Genomic DNA, 15264 nt, shown 5'->3' on the forward strand with positions numbered 1-15264 from the left:
TATTTGACTGAGCATTTGGCCTGGATTGCTGTTTGTTCCTGACTTCCTGGTTGCTCCGGTAACATCAGGGAAGATAAAGAAAACCTTGGCAGACATTCACTGGTCTGCTGCCAGAGCTGATAGCTGCCGTGGACTAAATCGCTGGCTAATTGAGTCAGTTCAGTGTCTCCCGGACTGAGGTGGGGGGGGGAACAGAACAAAAGACGTCTGGGTGACTTTGGAACAGTTTCTCTCTCTTTGTGTCACACACACACACACACACACCAGCCTACTGCACAGGGTTGTTGTTGTGGGAAAAGGAGAAAGAAAGGAATATTATGCATGTTTGCCACCTTGAGTTATTTATAAAATAATACAAGTGGAAATAATAATAAAGTAAAGTAAAGTAAAATAAAATAAAGTAAAATAAAATAAAATAAAATAAATTGTCTGAAAGGGTGTAGGGTTTCCTGCCTGGGCAGGCGGTTGGACTAGAAGACCTCCAAGGTCCCTTCCAACTCTGTTATTATGTTATGTTAAAGTAAAATAAAATAAAACCCAAGAAAAACGATGAGAAGAGCAATGGTGCGCTCTACAGCTTCGGGCCTTCTTGTCCTCCATGATACCAAAGAGCCATCTTACCTTTCTTTCTAAATAGGAAGCTATGAGGCCAAAGTTCTTAGGATGCTGGACAAACCTGTAATAAAAACAAGGAAAAGAGGCAGGTTTAGCCAACTCCCTGATTGATTGACAGGAGGGCCTCTTCCTCCTTACAACCCCACCCCCCCTTCTAGCACTGATGACATTCCCTAGTTGGGCCATGAAACGTCTGCAAGAAAACCACCTAGCCAATGGTGGGTTTCAATTTATGTTACTACCGGTTCCCCGTGCACGCATGTGCCCAGTTCACGAGGACGTCCGGCCTTCAGTGCATGCCCCCTGGCCTCAAAAACGTGCCAAATAGGATGGCGTAGAGCCAAGGCAGGTGGGTGAGCCCACCTGGGCGCCACCCACGATTTCTGCTACCAGTTCGGGCGAACCGGTACGAACCGGCTTAACACCACCTCTGTAGCAAGCTCAGCGAGCAGCCAAGACCCCACAATTAAATGTTCTTTTCAGGTAGCCTTTAAAGCTGCCAACTTGACACTCAAACAACTATCTTGGACCATGGATTGGAAGGGGCCTCGTCTCCACTTTCCTTCCAATCCTCATCACAGTTCTTGACCAAGCCATCCAGAACGCAGCTGCGCGGGTGATAGAGGGAGCTTCGCGTAGCTCCCGTGTAACACCACTCCTGCGCAGACTGCACTGGCTACCTGTGGTCTTTCGGGTGCACTTTAAGGTTTTGGTTACTACCTTTAAAGCGCTCCATGGCTTAGGGCCTGGGTACTTACGGGACCGCCTGCTGTTACCTCATGCCTCCCACCGACCCGTACGTTCACACAGAGAGGGTCTCCTCAGGGTGCCGTCCGCCAAGCAAGGTCGGCTGGCGGCCCCCAGGGGAAGGGCCTTCTCTGTGGGGGCTCCTACCCTCTGGAACGAACTTCCCCCGGGTTTACGCCAAATACCTGACCTTCGGACCTTCCGCCGCGAATTGAAAGCACATTTATTTATTCGCGCGGGGCTGGCTTAAATTTTATTGGTTTTTTAAATTTTTTAATTTTTTTATTATTAATTTCTTAATGGGTTTTTAGTTTTATATGTTTTAAAAATTTTAGGCCAATTACGTAACAAGTTTTTTAATTCGTATTTTAATTTGTATATTGTACTGTTTGTTTTACCTTGGCTGTACACCGCCCTGAGTCCTTCGGGAGAAGGGCGGTATAAAAATTGAATTAATAATAATAATAATAATAATAATAATAATAATAATAATAATAATAATAATAATAATAATAATAATAATGCTGCTGCTAGATGTTCCCACAAAACACGGGGGGGAAAAACGACTTACAACTGGTCCTCGCTGTCGCACCACGCCGACAGCCACGTGATCAAAATTCAGGCACATACAGGTAGTCCTTGACTTACAAAACTTCATTTAGAGACCGGCCAAGTTACAGCGGCACTGAAAAATGTGACTTAGGACCCTTTTCCGCAGTTACGACCTCTGCAGCATCCCCGAGACCGCGTGATCGAAATTCAGACGCTCGGCAAATGTCTCGTACTTATCACGGTCGCAGCGTCCCGGGGGGTCGTGTGATCCCCTTTTGCGACCTTCTCGCCAGCCATAGTCAATGGGGAAAACCGGATTCACTTAACGACCGGGTGACTAACTTAACCACTGTATTGATTCACTTAAGCACGGCCGCCAAGAAAATGGAGGCAAAACTCACTTAACAAATGTCTCAACAACAGGAAGGTTGGGCTCCATTGGGGACGTAAGTCGAGGAGTACCTGTATTTACAACAGTTGCAGCATCCCAGGGTCACCTGACTGGACTAGAGGACCTCCAAGGTCCCTTCCAGCTCTATTTTGATTGATTGATTGATTGATTGGCATTTGCAAACATCCCAGCCAGCTTCCGACAAGCAAAGTGGGATTCCGGATGCACTTAACAACTGCAGGAATTAACAACTCTCGTGATTCACTTAACGACGCAGCCCAAAAACGGTTTTAAAATCAGTCACGATGTAGCAAACGCCTCGGTTAGAGGTGGAAGTTCCAATCCTGAATGCGGCCGTAAGTCGAGGACTATCGTTTATACGCTCGAGAGCGCAAAGATTGTGCAAGACTTGAGGTTGTACCCCAGGAAAAAAAAAAAGGAAAGGAGGAGAAAAAAATTACTTTTCTTTGAAGATCTCCTTCTCGTGATCGGTCCAGACGTTCATGAACTGGCGATCCTTGTAGACCTTCATGGGGTCTTCCATCAGCCCGTTCATGTTGATGAATTTCACGCGTCTCTGCTCTGCATCGAACATCATGGGAGGAATGACGGACAGCTGGCGCATCTGTTTTTCGTTGTTCTAGAAGCAGGGGGGGGGGAAGAGGGGGGGTGGGGAAAAGGGAGGAAGAAGAGAAGGGAAGAGAGAGAGAGACACACGTGAACACCGAGTGCATCATTTCTGCCCCGCGTCAGGCAGCTCTCCGGTTCCTGGTTATTTCCCCAAAGCCAAAGAGACGGAGAGGCAGAGAAAGAGAAAGAGAACAAGAAAGAGGAGAAAGAGAATAACAGAGTTGGAAGAGGCCTTGGAGGTCTTCTAGTCCAACCCCCTGCTCAAGCAGGAGACCAGGCCTAGACCATTTCAGACAGGTGGCTGTCCGGTCTCTTCTTAAAAACTTCCAGTGATGGAACACTCACCACTTCTGGAAATGAACAGTTCCACTGGTTAATTGTTCTCGTTGAGAAAGAAAGAGAAAGAAGGAGAGAGGGAGAGGGAGAGAAAGAGAGAGAGAGGAGAGGAAAGGCAGAGGAGAGGAGAGGAGAGGAGAAAAAGGAGGGAGGGAGGGACAAAGAAAGGAAGGAAAGAGAAAAAAGCGAGGGAGGGAGGGAAGGAAGGAAGAGAGGGAGGGAGGAAGGAGAAAAAAGGGAGAGAGGGAGGGAGGGAGGAGAAAAAAGGGAGAGAGGGAAGGAAGGGAGGAAGGAGAAAAGAAGGGAGAGAGGGAAGGAAGGGAGGGAGGGAGGAAGGAGAAAAAAGGGAGAGAGGGAAGGAAGAGAGGGTGGAAGGGAGAAAGAAAGGAAGGAGAAAAAGGGAGAGGAGAGGGAAGGAAGAGAGGGAGGAAGGGAGGAAGGAGAAAAGAAGGAGAGAGGGAAGGAAGAGAGGAGGAGGAGGAAGGAGAAAAAAGGGAGAGAGGGAAGGAAGAGAGGGTGGAAGGGAGAAAGAAAGGAAGGAGAAAAAAGCGAGGGAGGTAGAGGGAAGGAAGAGAGGGAGGAAGGAAGGAAGGAAGGAAGGAAGGAAGGAGAAAAAAGGAAGGGAGGGAGGGAGGGAGGAAGAAAGGAAGGGACAGCTGCCATCTCCCCCAATAGTGTGTGTTTCACTTAACAACTCTAATGATTCAAGTAACCGACACAAAAAAAGTTGTAAAATCAGCTGTGACTCACTTAACACCCCCCCCACCCACCCCCCAAGCTGGCTTAACAATGGAAACTCTGATCCCCCACTGTGATCATTCATCCAGGAAACTCCCCGGTATGTATGTATGTATGTATGTAATTTATTTGCCAGCTCTAGCAATGACCCCCCGTCTCCCCTTCCCCTTCCCCAAACCTTCCCGGGGGGGGGGGGGGGAAAGCGGCCGCTCTCACCTCCTGTTCTGACAGCCCGTCGATAATCTCGGAGATTTCGTGCTCGCTCCGAGCGATGGTGGCCGAAAGGCCGGTCCCTCTTTGGCCAACCCTGCAGAGGCGGCAGAAGGGAAGAAAGTCAAGGAGAAGAAACTTTGGATTGAAGGCTATCTTTTTGGGGGGAGGGGTATCGTACAGATGCGCTTACGGGTTAAGTCCTCGATTTACAACCGCTCGTTTAGTGACCGTCCGAAGCGACGACGGTCCTGAAAAAAAGCTGGCAACTGGCATGTACTTATGACAGTTGCACTAGTCCAGGGGTCACGTGATCCCCTTTTGCGACCTTCTGACAAGCCAAGTCAATGGGGAAGCCAGATTCATTTTAATGACTGGGCGACTAACTTAACAACCGCAGTGATTCACTTAACAACAGTGGCCAGAAAGGCAGCAAAACGGGGCAAAATTAGCTTCACATATTTTCTCACCGAGCAACAGAAATTTTGGGCGCAATTGTGGTCGTGAATTTGAGGACTTCCTGTACTATCGCTGGGTTCCTTTATCAGTGTTTATTTTGCTGTGCTATTATTTTGTTTCTGTTAATTCTTCTTCTTTTTTATGATTGTAAACTGCTTAGAGTAGCCCCTTGATGACCAGCAGGAAATAAATAAATTAAAGAAATGAATGAAATAAATAATTTATTTAATTTTAAATGAGATAAAATCCTTGCTTAGGAAAGATTTAACAAATAAATAAGGCTTTAATAAAGATTAAACATCTTTGGATTAAAGATTAAAGAAATTAAAGATTTAATTTAAAATTTAGTAGATAAATCTTTACTTAATAAAAATTGAATAAATAAAACTTTATTTAACAAAGATTAAAGCCCTTTAAAGATCTAAAGATGAAAGAAATTAAAAGAGAAAATAAATAATTTATTTAATTTTAAATTAAGTAAACGAGCAAATTAAGTTCAATACACTAATCTTTATTTAATCAGAATTGAATAAATAAATCCTTATTTAACAGGATTAACGGGGATTAGCTTAAACTTTTTAAACTGTTTAGTTTTTAAATTTTAAATTCTATTTAAGTTTTAAATTGGGGTTTTTAGATTTTAAATATTTTAATTTCTCGGCCAATTGTGTAATAAGTTTCTTAATTTAGTTTTTTAATTGTATATTGTGTATGTTTTTAGCCTGGCTGTACACCGCCCTGAGTCCTTCGGGAGAAGGGCGGTCTAGAAATTCAATAAATAATAATAATAATAATAATAATAATAACAAAGATTGAAGGCCTTCAGATTAAAGATTGAAGCTCTAAAGATTAAAGATCCAATAAATGAAAGAAATAGGTTAAATAAATCATTTATTTACTTTTAAATTCAATACATAAACCTTGATTTAATAAAGATTTAACAAATAAGTTTTTCATAAAGATTAAAGGTCTTTAGGTTAAAGACCTAAAGATTAGATAGATAGATAGATAGATAGATAGATAGATAGATAGATAGATAGATAGATAGATAGATAGATGATAGATAGATCGATAGATCCGTGATGGCCAACCTATGGCACGCATGTCACCCATATCGGTGGGCAAGCGAGCTCGGCTCCAGCCCCAATGGAAGTTGGGAAACGGGCCGTTTCTGGTCCATGGTGAGTGGGTGGGGAAAGCCATTTTCGCCCTCCCCAGACTCCTAGAAAGGCTCTGGAGCCAGGTGAGAGAGAAAAACAGGCCTACTGGGCCATCGCGTGCCTGGAGCGGAGGGAGCAGGGGGGGGCGCACGCATGTGCAGGGCAGAGAGCATAGAATTATGGGTGTGGGCAGACGTGCACGTGCCTCCCCCGCCCCCCCTCCTGCCAAAAAGGTTAGCCATCACTGGAATAGATATTCCCCCATTCTGTGGGAATGGAAGAAGTGGTGAGGATGGATCAGGCCGATCGGTGCCATCCTGGTCCTAGTTTCTGCCTTTGGAGATCAGGAGAAAAGCGGAAAAGGCCCATCCGATGGAGGTCCTTGGCAGACGGGACCACCAAGGTACCCTTCCTGCTGAGCACGATGGGATGGGCGGAGGTGGTTGGGAAGAGACCCCCCCCCAGGTAAGAACCGGGCCTTACCTTTGGAATCTCTCCTGCTGTTCCCGCTGCTTCCGGATCTCGGGGAACTGCTTCTCGTAATACTCCCGGGTTTTGCTTTCCTTGGCTTTCCGCCGGGGGTTGTTCTCGATCCGGTCCACTTTCTTCTCCCAGGCCTCCATCAGTTGGTCGTAGCGCTGGCAGATCTTCTGCTCCTGGGGATTCCCCAGAGATCCAAGAGACAGGGTCAGGGAGACCAAGAAAGAGAGAGGGAGGGAATGGGGGGAGGGAGGGGGGAAGAGATAGAGCGAGAGGGTGAAAGAGAGAGGGGGAGGGAGGGAGAAAGCGAGAAGGAGGGAGAGGGTGGAGGGAGAAAGCGAGAGGGAGGGAGAAGGAGGAAGGAGAGAGATAGAGATAGAGAGGAGAAGGGGAGAGAGAGAAAGGGGAGAAACAGAGAGAGGGAAAGGTGGAGAGGGAGGGAGAGAGAGAGAAAGGGAAAGAGGGAAGAAAGAACGGAGGGAGATGGAGTGATGGAGAGAGGGAGAGGGAGGAAGGAAGGAAGGAGAGAATGGGAGAAAGAAAAGAAAAAAAGAATGGAAAAAAAGAATGGAAAGAAAGAAAGAAAGAAAGAAAGAAAGAAAGAAAGAAAGAATGGAAACAAAGAAAGAAAGAAAGAAAGAAAGAAAGAAAGAAAGATCGAAAGAAGGAAGGAAGGAAGAAAGAACGGAGGGAGATGGAGTGATGGAGAGGGAGAGGGAGGAAGGAAGGAAGGAGAGAATGGGAGAAAGAAAGAAAAAGAATGGAAAAAAAGAATGGAAAGAAAGAAAGAAAGAAAGAAAGAAAGAAAGAAAGAAAGAAAGAATGGAAACAAAGAAAGAAAGAAAGAAAGAAAGAAAGAAAGAAAGAAAGATCGAAAGAAGGAAGGAAGGAAGAAAAAGAAAGGAAGGTAGAAAAAGAAAGAAAGGAAGGAAGGAAGGAAGGAAGAATAGAAAGAAAGAAAGAAAGAAGGGACACAACACCACCCATACCCTTTGCTTCCTGGCATGATTCCGTCTCTTGAAAAACAAAATCAGCTTTTTTCTCATCACTTGGTTCCTAAAACGAGAGAAAAGGAGGTTTGTGGGGGGGGGGGGGCAGACACACCAGAGCTGAGACCAGCTTTCCTCCCTGTCTGGGACGGAATTTCACACCCAAATTTTCCTCCTTCGCTTACAGAGGGTGGCGCCTCCTACAATATTTGGGTACATGTGCTTTGGGGGGGGGGGGGGGAGAAAAAAAACACACAGGTTGTGTTGCTAAAAGTGCTCAGGAGATCCGTGTGTGAGCGGAAAAACTCAGTTCAACTCCTGCCTGCCAAAAAAAAAAAAATAACCCTACTAATAATTAATCCAGGGCCCTTCGGCATCCGCCTTATGGAGAAATAGTTCATACCGCCGAAAGTGCTATTTATTCCTCGACTTACAACCGTCCGTTCCAAGTTACGACGGCACTGGTGGTGGTGAGGGAAGCAAATTCGCAATTGGTCCTCGCACTTACGACCGTCGTAACATCCCCTCGGTCCCGTAAATCAAAATCCAGGCGCTTGGCAATGGTGCGTGTTTACGACGGTGGCAGTGTCCTGGAGGTCGTGGCCTTGCTTAGCGACGGGAATTCTGTTTCCGGTTGCGGTTGTAAGTTTGAGGACCGCCGGGTAACAACTACAGGTAGAGTCCTCAACTCACGACCAGAATGGAGGTCTAAATCTCTGTTGTTAAGGGAGACGTTTGTTGAGTCTTGAGCTCATTTTATGAACCTTTCCTGCCACCGTTGTTAAGCGAATCACCGCAGCTGATAATTTAAGCCACCTGGTTGTTAAGTGAATCTGGCCTCTCCCATTGACTTTGCTTGTCGGAAGGTCGCAAAAAGGGGTTCACGTGACCCAGGGCCACTGCGATCGTCGTCAGTATGAGCTACCGTCGGAATTTTGGTCACGTGAACCTGGGAGAGGCTACAATGGTCGTTAAGTGCGAAAAGACGGTCCTGAGTCACTCTTTTTCGGCGCCGTCGTTAACTTTGAACGGTCCCTAAACGAACGGCTGTAAGCCAAGCGCTGTCCGTAAAAAATATATATATATATAGTTATAAAATAAGGGGGAAATTTTCTTTCTAAAAATAAGCGGCCCTTCCCATCCCACCTTGAAAATTCCCACCTTGAAAATTCCCACCTTGAAAACTGGAAGGAAATATTATCCACATTTTCTTACGTTTTGATGTTTTCGTGGTACACTTTTGTGTCAGAAGGCTGGTTGTAAAGAGGCTGCAAGAGGCGAAGAAAAAAAAAGAGAGAGATTTAGCTGCTTTTACGTCTGATGTGAAGCCGAATCGCGACACAACTTTCTCGGCTTATGGACTACGTAGTCAGGATCTACCCGCGAAAGAGGGTTTTCCCCCATTGCTCCAGCTATGTGCGTTAGAAAGATGCGGCTACAAGGGACTAAGGGGTGGGTGGGTGTTGCTCTCTGTTTTTATAGTGGGGGGGGCTTGCCTTATCGGTGTTGGTGGGTGGGTGGGTTTTCTTCTTGGTAGTTAAACAGAGAACAAAGCCCCGCTCCCTTCTAGCACTGATGATGTTACCTACTTGGGTAATGAAATATCTGCAAGAAAACAACCAAGCTCAGAGAGCACCAAGCACTCCACAGTTTTCCTCCTCTTCCTCTTTCATCACCACTACCTCTTCCTCCTTCTCTTCTCCACACCCCCCCTCCCTTCTAGCACTGATAATGTTACCTAGCTGGGTCATGAAACGTCCGCCAGAAAAGAACCAAGTTCAGAGAACACCGAGGACCCTACAATTCTCCTGCTCCTCCTCCTCCTCCTTCACAATCCCCACTCTTTTCTAACTCACTCCCAGCATTGATGTTGTTCCCTAGCTGGGTCATGAAATGTCGGCAAGAAAACAACCTGTCCTCCTCCTCTTCCTCCTCCCCTTCCCACTCCGCAAACCTCCTGCCTTCTAGCATTGATGATATTGCCCCGTTTGGTCACGAAACGCCTGCAAACAAACCACCAAGTCCAGAGAGCCTCATTTCAATCCCAAGCCAAAAAAAAAAAAAATATTATCTGTTATTGAAACTTTATTTTGAAACAGGCTAGGGCTCCCAGCCAGAAATTCCAAAACTTCCCATTTGTCTTCATTTAGCTCCTTTTCAAGATTGGAATTAAAAATAAAAAAAATTAACCTAGAAAGTGAAAAACAAGGAGATGGAAAGTATTTCCAAAAAGAGAACCGTTCTCATCTGAGAAACAGTTTGGAAGCAACTGGAGGGGGAAATTACAGTTTTATTTAGCAAGCAAACCGGGATCCCTGTTTCCAACCCCAAGCAAACGTGGTTCGGACAGAGATCTTTGCTGCTCTTCCTGCTTTTGAAGAAAGTCCCTTCTCAAGAGGGGGATGAAAGCCAACAAGAACAGGAGGAGGAGGAGGAGGAAGAGAAGAACAGCAGCAGAAGGAGGAAGAGGAGGAGGGGGAGGGGGAGGAGAAGGAGAAGGAGAAGAAGGGGGAGAGGGGGGGGAGAACAAGGACGAGGGGAAGGGAAAGAGGGAGGAGAAGAGGAGGAGGAAGAGGAGGGGAGGAGGACAAGGGGAGGGGGAGGAGAAGAAGAGGACGAGGAAAAGGGGAGAAGGAGGAGTAGAGGGAGGGAGGGAGGGGGAAAGGGAGGTGAAGAGAAGGGGAGGAGAACAGGAGGAGGAGAACAGGAGGAAAAGAGGGGAGGAGGGAGGATGGAAAGAAGAGATTGAGATAAAGAGGAAGAGAAGAAAGAAAAATGGAGAAGAGGAAGATAAGAAAGAAGAAGAGGTGGAGGGTGGGAGGAAAGGAAAGAAAAGAGAGAAAAAGAAGAGAAGAAGAAAGAAGAAGACAGTAGTAGTAGTAGTAGTAGTAGCAGCAGTAGTAGTACTCACCAGCTCCACCTTGGGGCCCAGCCCTTCGAAAATCTTATGAGCTTCCTCTGCTTTTTTCTGCAACACAGGAAAAGAGAAATAAATCTTTATCCAGAATTTCAGATAAACGTTTCTAAAATCTCAGCAATTCAATCTTCTTTTCAGGTTCGGTGAATGTTCTAAGGAAAAATGCTCCTTGTGAACACAAGGAAGTATTTTAGGAATGGCAGGGGGTCCTCAGCTTATGACCTTAACAGGAATCTCTACTGCTAAGCAAGACAGAGATCAAATGAGTTGGTGCCCGATTTTTTTAGGCCGCCGTTGTTCATTGAATTGTTGCGGTTGTTACGTGAATCATGTCATTGTGAGGCTGCGGCAATGGTCGTAAATGTGAGGCCCAGTCCGAAGTCACATGGTTCAGTGCCATTCCAACTTCACATGGTCACTAAATGAAGCGTTGGAAGTCCAGGACTACAAGTAGCTTGGATTTACAACAGTTCGTTTAGTGACCGTTCAAAGGTACAAACGGCACGGAAAAATGTGATTTATGACTGTTTTTCACACTTATGACTGTTGCAACATCCCCATGGTCACGTGATCAAAATTTAGAGGCTCGGCAACTGACTCGTATTTACGACGGTTGCTGTGTCCTGGGGAGTCACATGATTCCCTTTTGCGAAGCCAGATTCACTTAACGACCATGTGACTAATTTAAACAGAGGCGGTGGTTCACTTAACAACGATGGCCAGAAAGATTGTAAAATGGCCCCAAACTCACTTAACAACTGTCTTTTTTGAGCAACGGAAATTCTGGCCTGAAATTTGTTATTTATGATTTTCGTTTATATAGTTTGAATCTTTTATTATTGTAAGCTGCCCAGATTTACCATGAGGTAAGATGGGTGGCCAATAAATTTTACAATTAAATAAATAAACGGTGCTCAACTTATTTAGTGACCATTCAAAGTTACAATGGCATGGAAAAAAAGGGACCGATGACCGTTTTTCACAGTTATGACCCCATGATCACATGACCAAAATTCAGACACTCGGCAACCGACTCGTATTTACGACGGTCACAGTGTCCCCGGGGTGTGTGTGTGTGTGTGTGTGTGTGTCACGTGATCCTCTTTGGCGACCTTCTGACCAGCAAAGTCAGCGGGGAAGCCCGATTCACTTAACAACTGGGTGACTAACACAACAACGGCGGCGATTCACTTATCAACGGTGGCAAGAAAAGTCGTAAAACGGGGCAAAAGTCCCTTAACGCCTCACTTAGCAACACAAATTTTGGCTCGACTGCGGTCGTAGGTCGAGGGCTGTATTTGAACGCGGGGGGGGGGGGAAATGAGGATTTGGGGGCCCTCCCCTCATTTTCATCCCCCTGGAGACCCTGGGGTGGGTTGTGAGTCTCTCTTTTCATCGGCCTAAACACAGATGAATTCAGCGGAGTCCAGTTTCCGCGGTAAACAGAAGGGAGGGAGGGAGGGAGGGTGAGGAGGAGAGAGATGGAAGAGAAACTTGGCAGACAGACTGGGATACAACGGTTTGTTTGGTCTCTAAATAGCTCCGAGCACTGAACTTTGAGTCCTGCCGTCTCGAGCCAAAGGACTGGAAGTTTTTAAAAAAGAGTCTGGGCAGCCATTTGTCTGACATGGTGTAACAGGGTTTCTTGCCTGAACAGGGGGTTGGATTAGAAGATCTCCCAAGGTCCCTTCCAGCTCTTTCTACTCTATTCCCCTCCGTTCTGCTCTATTCTATTCTATTCTATTCTATTCTATTCTATTCTATTCTATTCTATTCTTATTTCCACTCTATTCCATTTAAATCCTATCCTATTCTATCCTATCCTATCCTATTCTATTCTATTCTATTCTATTCTATTCTATTCTATTCTATTCTATTCTATTCTATTCTATTCTATTCTATTCTTCATTCCAATATTCTATTCTATTCTATTCTATTCTATTCTATTCTATTCTATTCTATTCTATTCTATTCTATTCTATTCTATTCTATTCTATTCGTCTAGTCTAGTCCAGAATAGAATAGAATAGAATAGAATAGAATAGAATAGAATAGAATAGAATAGAATAGGAATAGGAATAGGAAGAGAAGAGAAGAGAAGAGAAGAGAAGAGAAGAGAAGAGAAGAGAAGAGAAGAGTGGAATGAAAATAAGAATAGAATAGAATAGTATAGTATAGAATATTTATTTATTTATTTTATTTATTTATTTATTTAATCAAATTTTTATACCGCCCTATCTCCCGAAGGACTCAGGGCGGTTTACAGCCCGATAAAAATACAAATATAATACAAGATAAAACACTAATTAAAAAACTTATTTAAATAGGCCAAAATTTAAAAATAGGATAGGATAGGATAGGATAGAAGAATGGAATGGAATGGAATAGAAATAAGAGTAGAATAGTATAGCATAGCATAGCATAGCATAGCATTGCATTGCATATAGCATAGCATAGCACAGAAGAATGGAATGGAATGGAACAGAACAGAACAGGACAGGACAGAACAGAACAGAATAATGGAATGGAGTGGAAATAAGAGAATAGTATAGTATAGTACAGTATAGTACAGTGTAGTGTAGTGTAGAGTAGCGTTGCATAGCATAGCATAGCACAGAAGAATGGAACGGAACAGAACAGAACAGAATAGAATAATGGAATGAAATGGAAATAAGAGAATAGAATAGAATAGTCTACTCTACTCTTATTTCCTTTTCTTTCCATTCCATTCCACTAATTAATTAATTAATAAGAGAGTGGACAGCCACTTGTCTGAAATTATACAGCCTTTCTTGCCTGAGCAGGGGGTTGGACTAGAAGACCTCCAAGGTCCCTTCCAACTGCGTTATTCTGTTCATAAAAAAGCACTGGAAACCTTTTTCGCTGTTCCCCCAGTTTTTATTTGGTCTGTAAAAGACAAACCTTTGGCAGGTAGCCCTCGACTTACAGCAGTTCGTTTAGCGACGGTTCAAAGTTACAAAAACGGCCCTGAAAAAAAACTGACCTACGACCAATTTTCACACTTACAACTGTTGCGGCCTCCCTGTGGTCACGTGATTTCCATACGGATGCTTGACAACTGACTCATATTTATGACAGTCGCAGGGTCCCAGGGTCACGTGATCCCCCTTTTGCGACCTTCCGACAAGCAAAGTCAAGGACAGAAGTCAGAGTCACTTAACAACTGGGTGACTAACTTATCAACGGCGGCAATTCACTTAACAAACGTGGCGGGCCAAGTGGTAAAATGTCTCACTTAGCAACTGAAATTTTGGGCTCAATTGTGGTCGTAAGTTGGGGCCTCTCCTTTTCCCCAAATCCCCTGAGCTTTCGAACCAGGGAAACTATCCAAGCTGACTGATCTTTCCCCTCTGACCGAGCGGAAACGGCCCACAAACACAACCTCCCAGCCCACATTACACAAACACAACCCCGTAGTGAGAAAAATAAACCGGTCAGAACCCTCGCTGGGTTCATTCGATGTCACCAGCAGAGCCTTGCAAAAGTCGCGCAGCGTCCACTGGACACCAAAAGACAATAATTCCCCTCCATACAGGAAGTCTTCGACTTATGACTGCGATGGAGCCCGATATTTCTGCGGCTACAGAGTTGTTAAGTGACTTGCGGCCTATTTGACGACCTTTTAGGCCACCGTTGTTAAGTGAATCATTGCACTTGTTGAGGGAACTGTGAAGTCACTATGCAAATCTGGCTTCCCACATTGACTTTTATGCCTAAGGCGGGACTAGAACTCACGGTCTCCTGGTGATTGGTCCAAAGTCACCCAGCTGGCCTTCACGCTTAAGGCAGGACTAGAACACACAGTCTCCCGGTGATTGGCCCAAAATTACCGAGCTGGCTTTCATGGCTAAGGCGGGACTAGAACTCACTGTCTCCTGCTGATTGGTCCAAAGTCACCCAGCCGGCTTTCATGCCTAAGGCGGGACTAGAACTCACTGTCTCCTGCTGATTGGTCCAAAGTCACCCAGCCAGCTTTCATGCCTAAGGTAGGACTAGAACTCACGGTCTCCTGGTGATTGGTCCAAAGTCACCCAGCTGGCTTTCAGGCCTAAGGCGGGACTAGAACTCACTGTCTCCTGCTCATTGGTCCAAAGTCACCCAGCTGGCCTTCACGCTTAAGCCAGGACTAGAATTCACAGTCTCCTGGTGATTGGTCCAAAGTCACCCAGCTGGCTTTCAGGCCTAAGGCGGGACTAGAACTCACTGTCTCCTGCTGATTGGTCCAAAGTCATCCAGCCAGCTTTCATGCCTAAGGTAGGACTAGAACTCACGGTCTCCTGGTGATTGGTCCAAAGTCAGCACGCTGGCTTTCAGGCCTAAAGTGGGACTAGAACTCACCGTCTCCTGCTAATTGGTCCAAAGTCACCCAGCTGGCTTTCATGCTTAAGGCAGAACTAGAACTCACAGTCTCCCGGTGATTGGCCCAAAATTACCGAGCTGGCTTTCATGGCTAAGGCAGGACTAGAACTCACTGCCTCCTGGTTTCGAGCCTGATGCCTTAACTACTAGACTTAACTGGCTCTCAATGTTATTTTCCCCCTACTTTTGTCCACTACTTAAAGTTCACCGCAATTCGGTGGCCCGTAAATTTCAATAAATAAACAAGAACAATAACCAGCGCGGCCATTCTGCAAGACACGCCACGGTTCCGCGCTGGTCTTTCCTCACTCAGCTGCGAGCGTGTTGCAAAACAGGGCGACGGTTCAACGACCAAAGAGGAAGAGCCCATGTTAAAAACAAAAACACATCTGGCCTGCTCTCCCGAAGCTAACCGGGGTCTGCTCAGGCCAGAACTGGTGGAGGGGAGACCACCCGGAAGGCTGTTTCCAGCTGTTGGCTAGACCGGGAAGGCGAAAAGACATATCCCAGACGAAGGCGGAAATGACTTTTGAAACGCTCCCAAGAAAACGGGGCGAAGAGTCCCCAGAAGCCGAGTTCGACAGAAGGGCGTTATTAGGTTCACTTTGATCATAGCGTTAAGGCTGCCAATGTTTTGTTTTTTTTCCCTTAAACCTTGCC

The 15264-nt window shown here is 45.5% G+C and overlaps 1 protein-coding gene across 1 annotated transcript in view; it reads right to left on the reverse strand.

The window, feature by feature from the left end:
• NCOR1 (nuclear receptor corepressor 1) overlaps positions 1-15264 on the reverse strand; it is a 195279-nt gene that overhangs the window by 132341 nt on the left and 47674 nt on the right. Inside the window, exons 7-13 of the mRNA XM_058163993.1 lie at positions 10219-10275; positions 8523-8575; positions 7308-7374; positions 6322-6494; positions 4226-4316; positions 2767-2945; positions 622-676 (exon numbers count right to left, since the gene is read on the reverse strand). Of these exons, the coding sequence (XP_058019976.1) occupies positions 622-676; positions 2767-2945; positions 4226-4316; positions 6322-6494; positions 7308-7374; positions 8523-8575; positions 10219-10275 (675 nt within the window). The remainder of the gene's footprint in view (positions 1-621; positions 677-2766; positions 2946-4225; positions 4317-6321; positions 6495-7307; positions 7375-8522; positions 8576-10218; positions 10276-15264) is intronic.

Source organism: Ahaetulla prasina, chromosome 1 (genome assembly GCF_028640845.1).
Source record: "Ahaetulla prasina isolate Xishuangbanna chromosome 1, ASM2864084v1, whole genome shotgun sequence".
Taxonomy (NCBI): domain Eukaryota; kingdom Metazoa; phylum Chordata; class Lepidosauria; order Squamata; family Colubridae; genus Ahaetulla; species Ahaetulla prasina.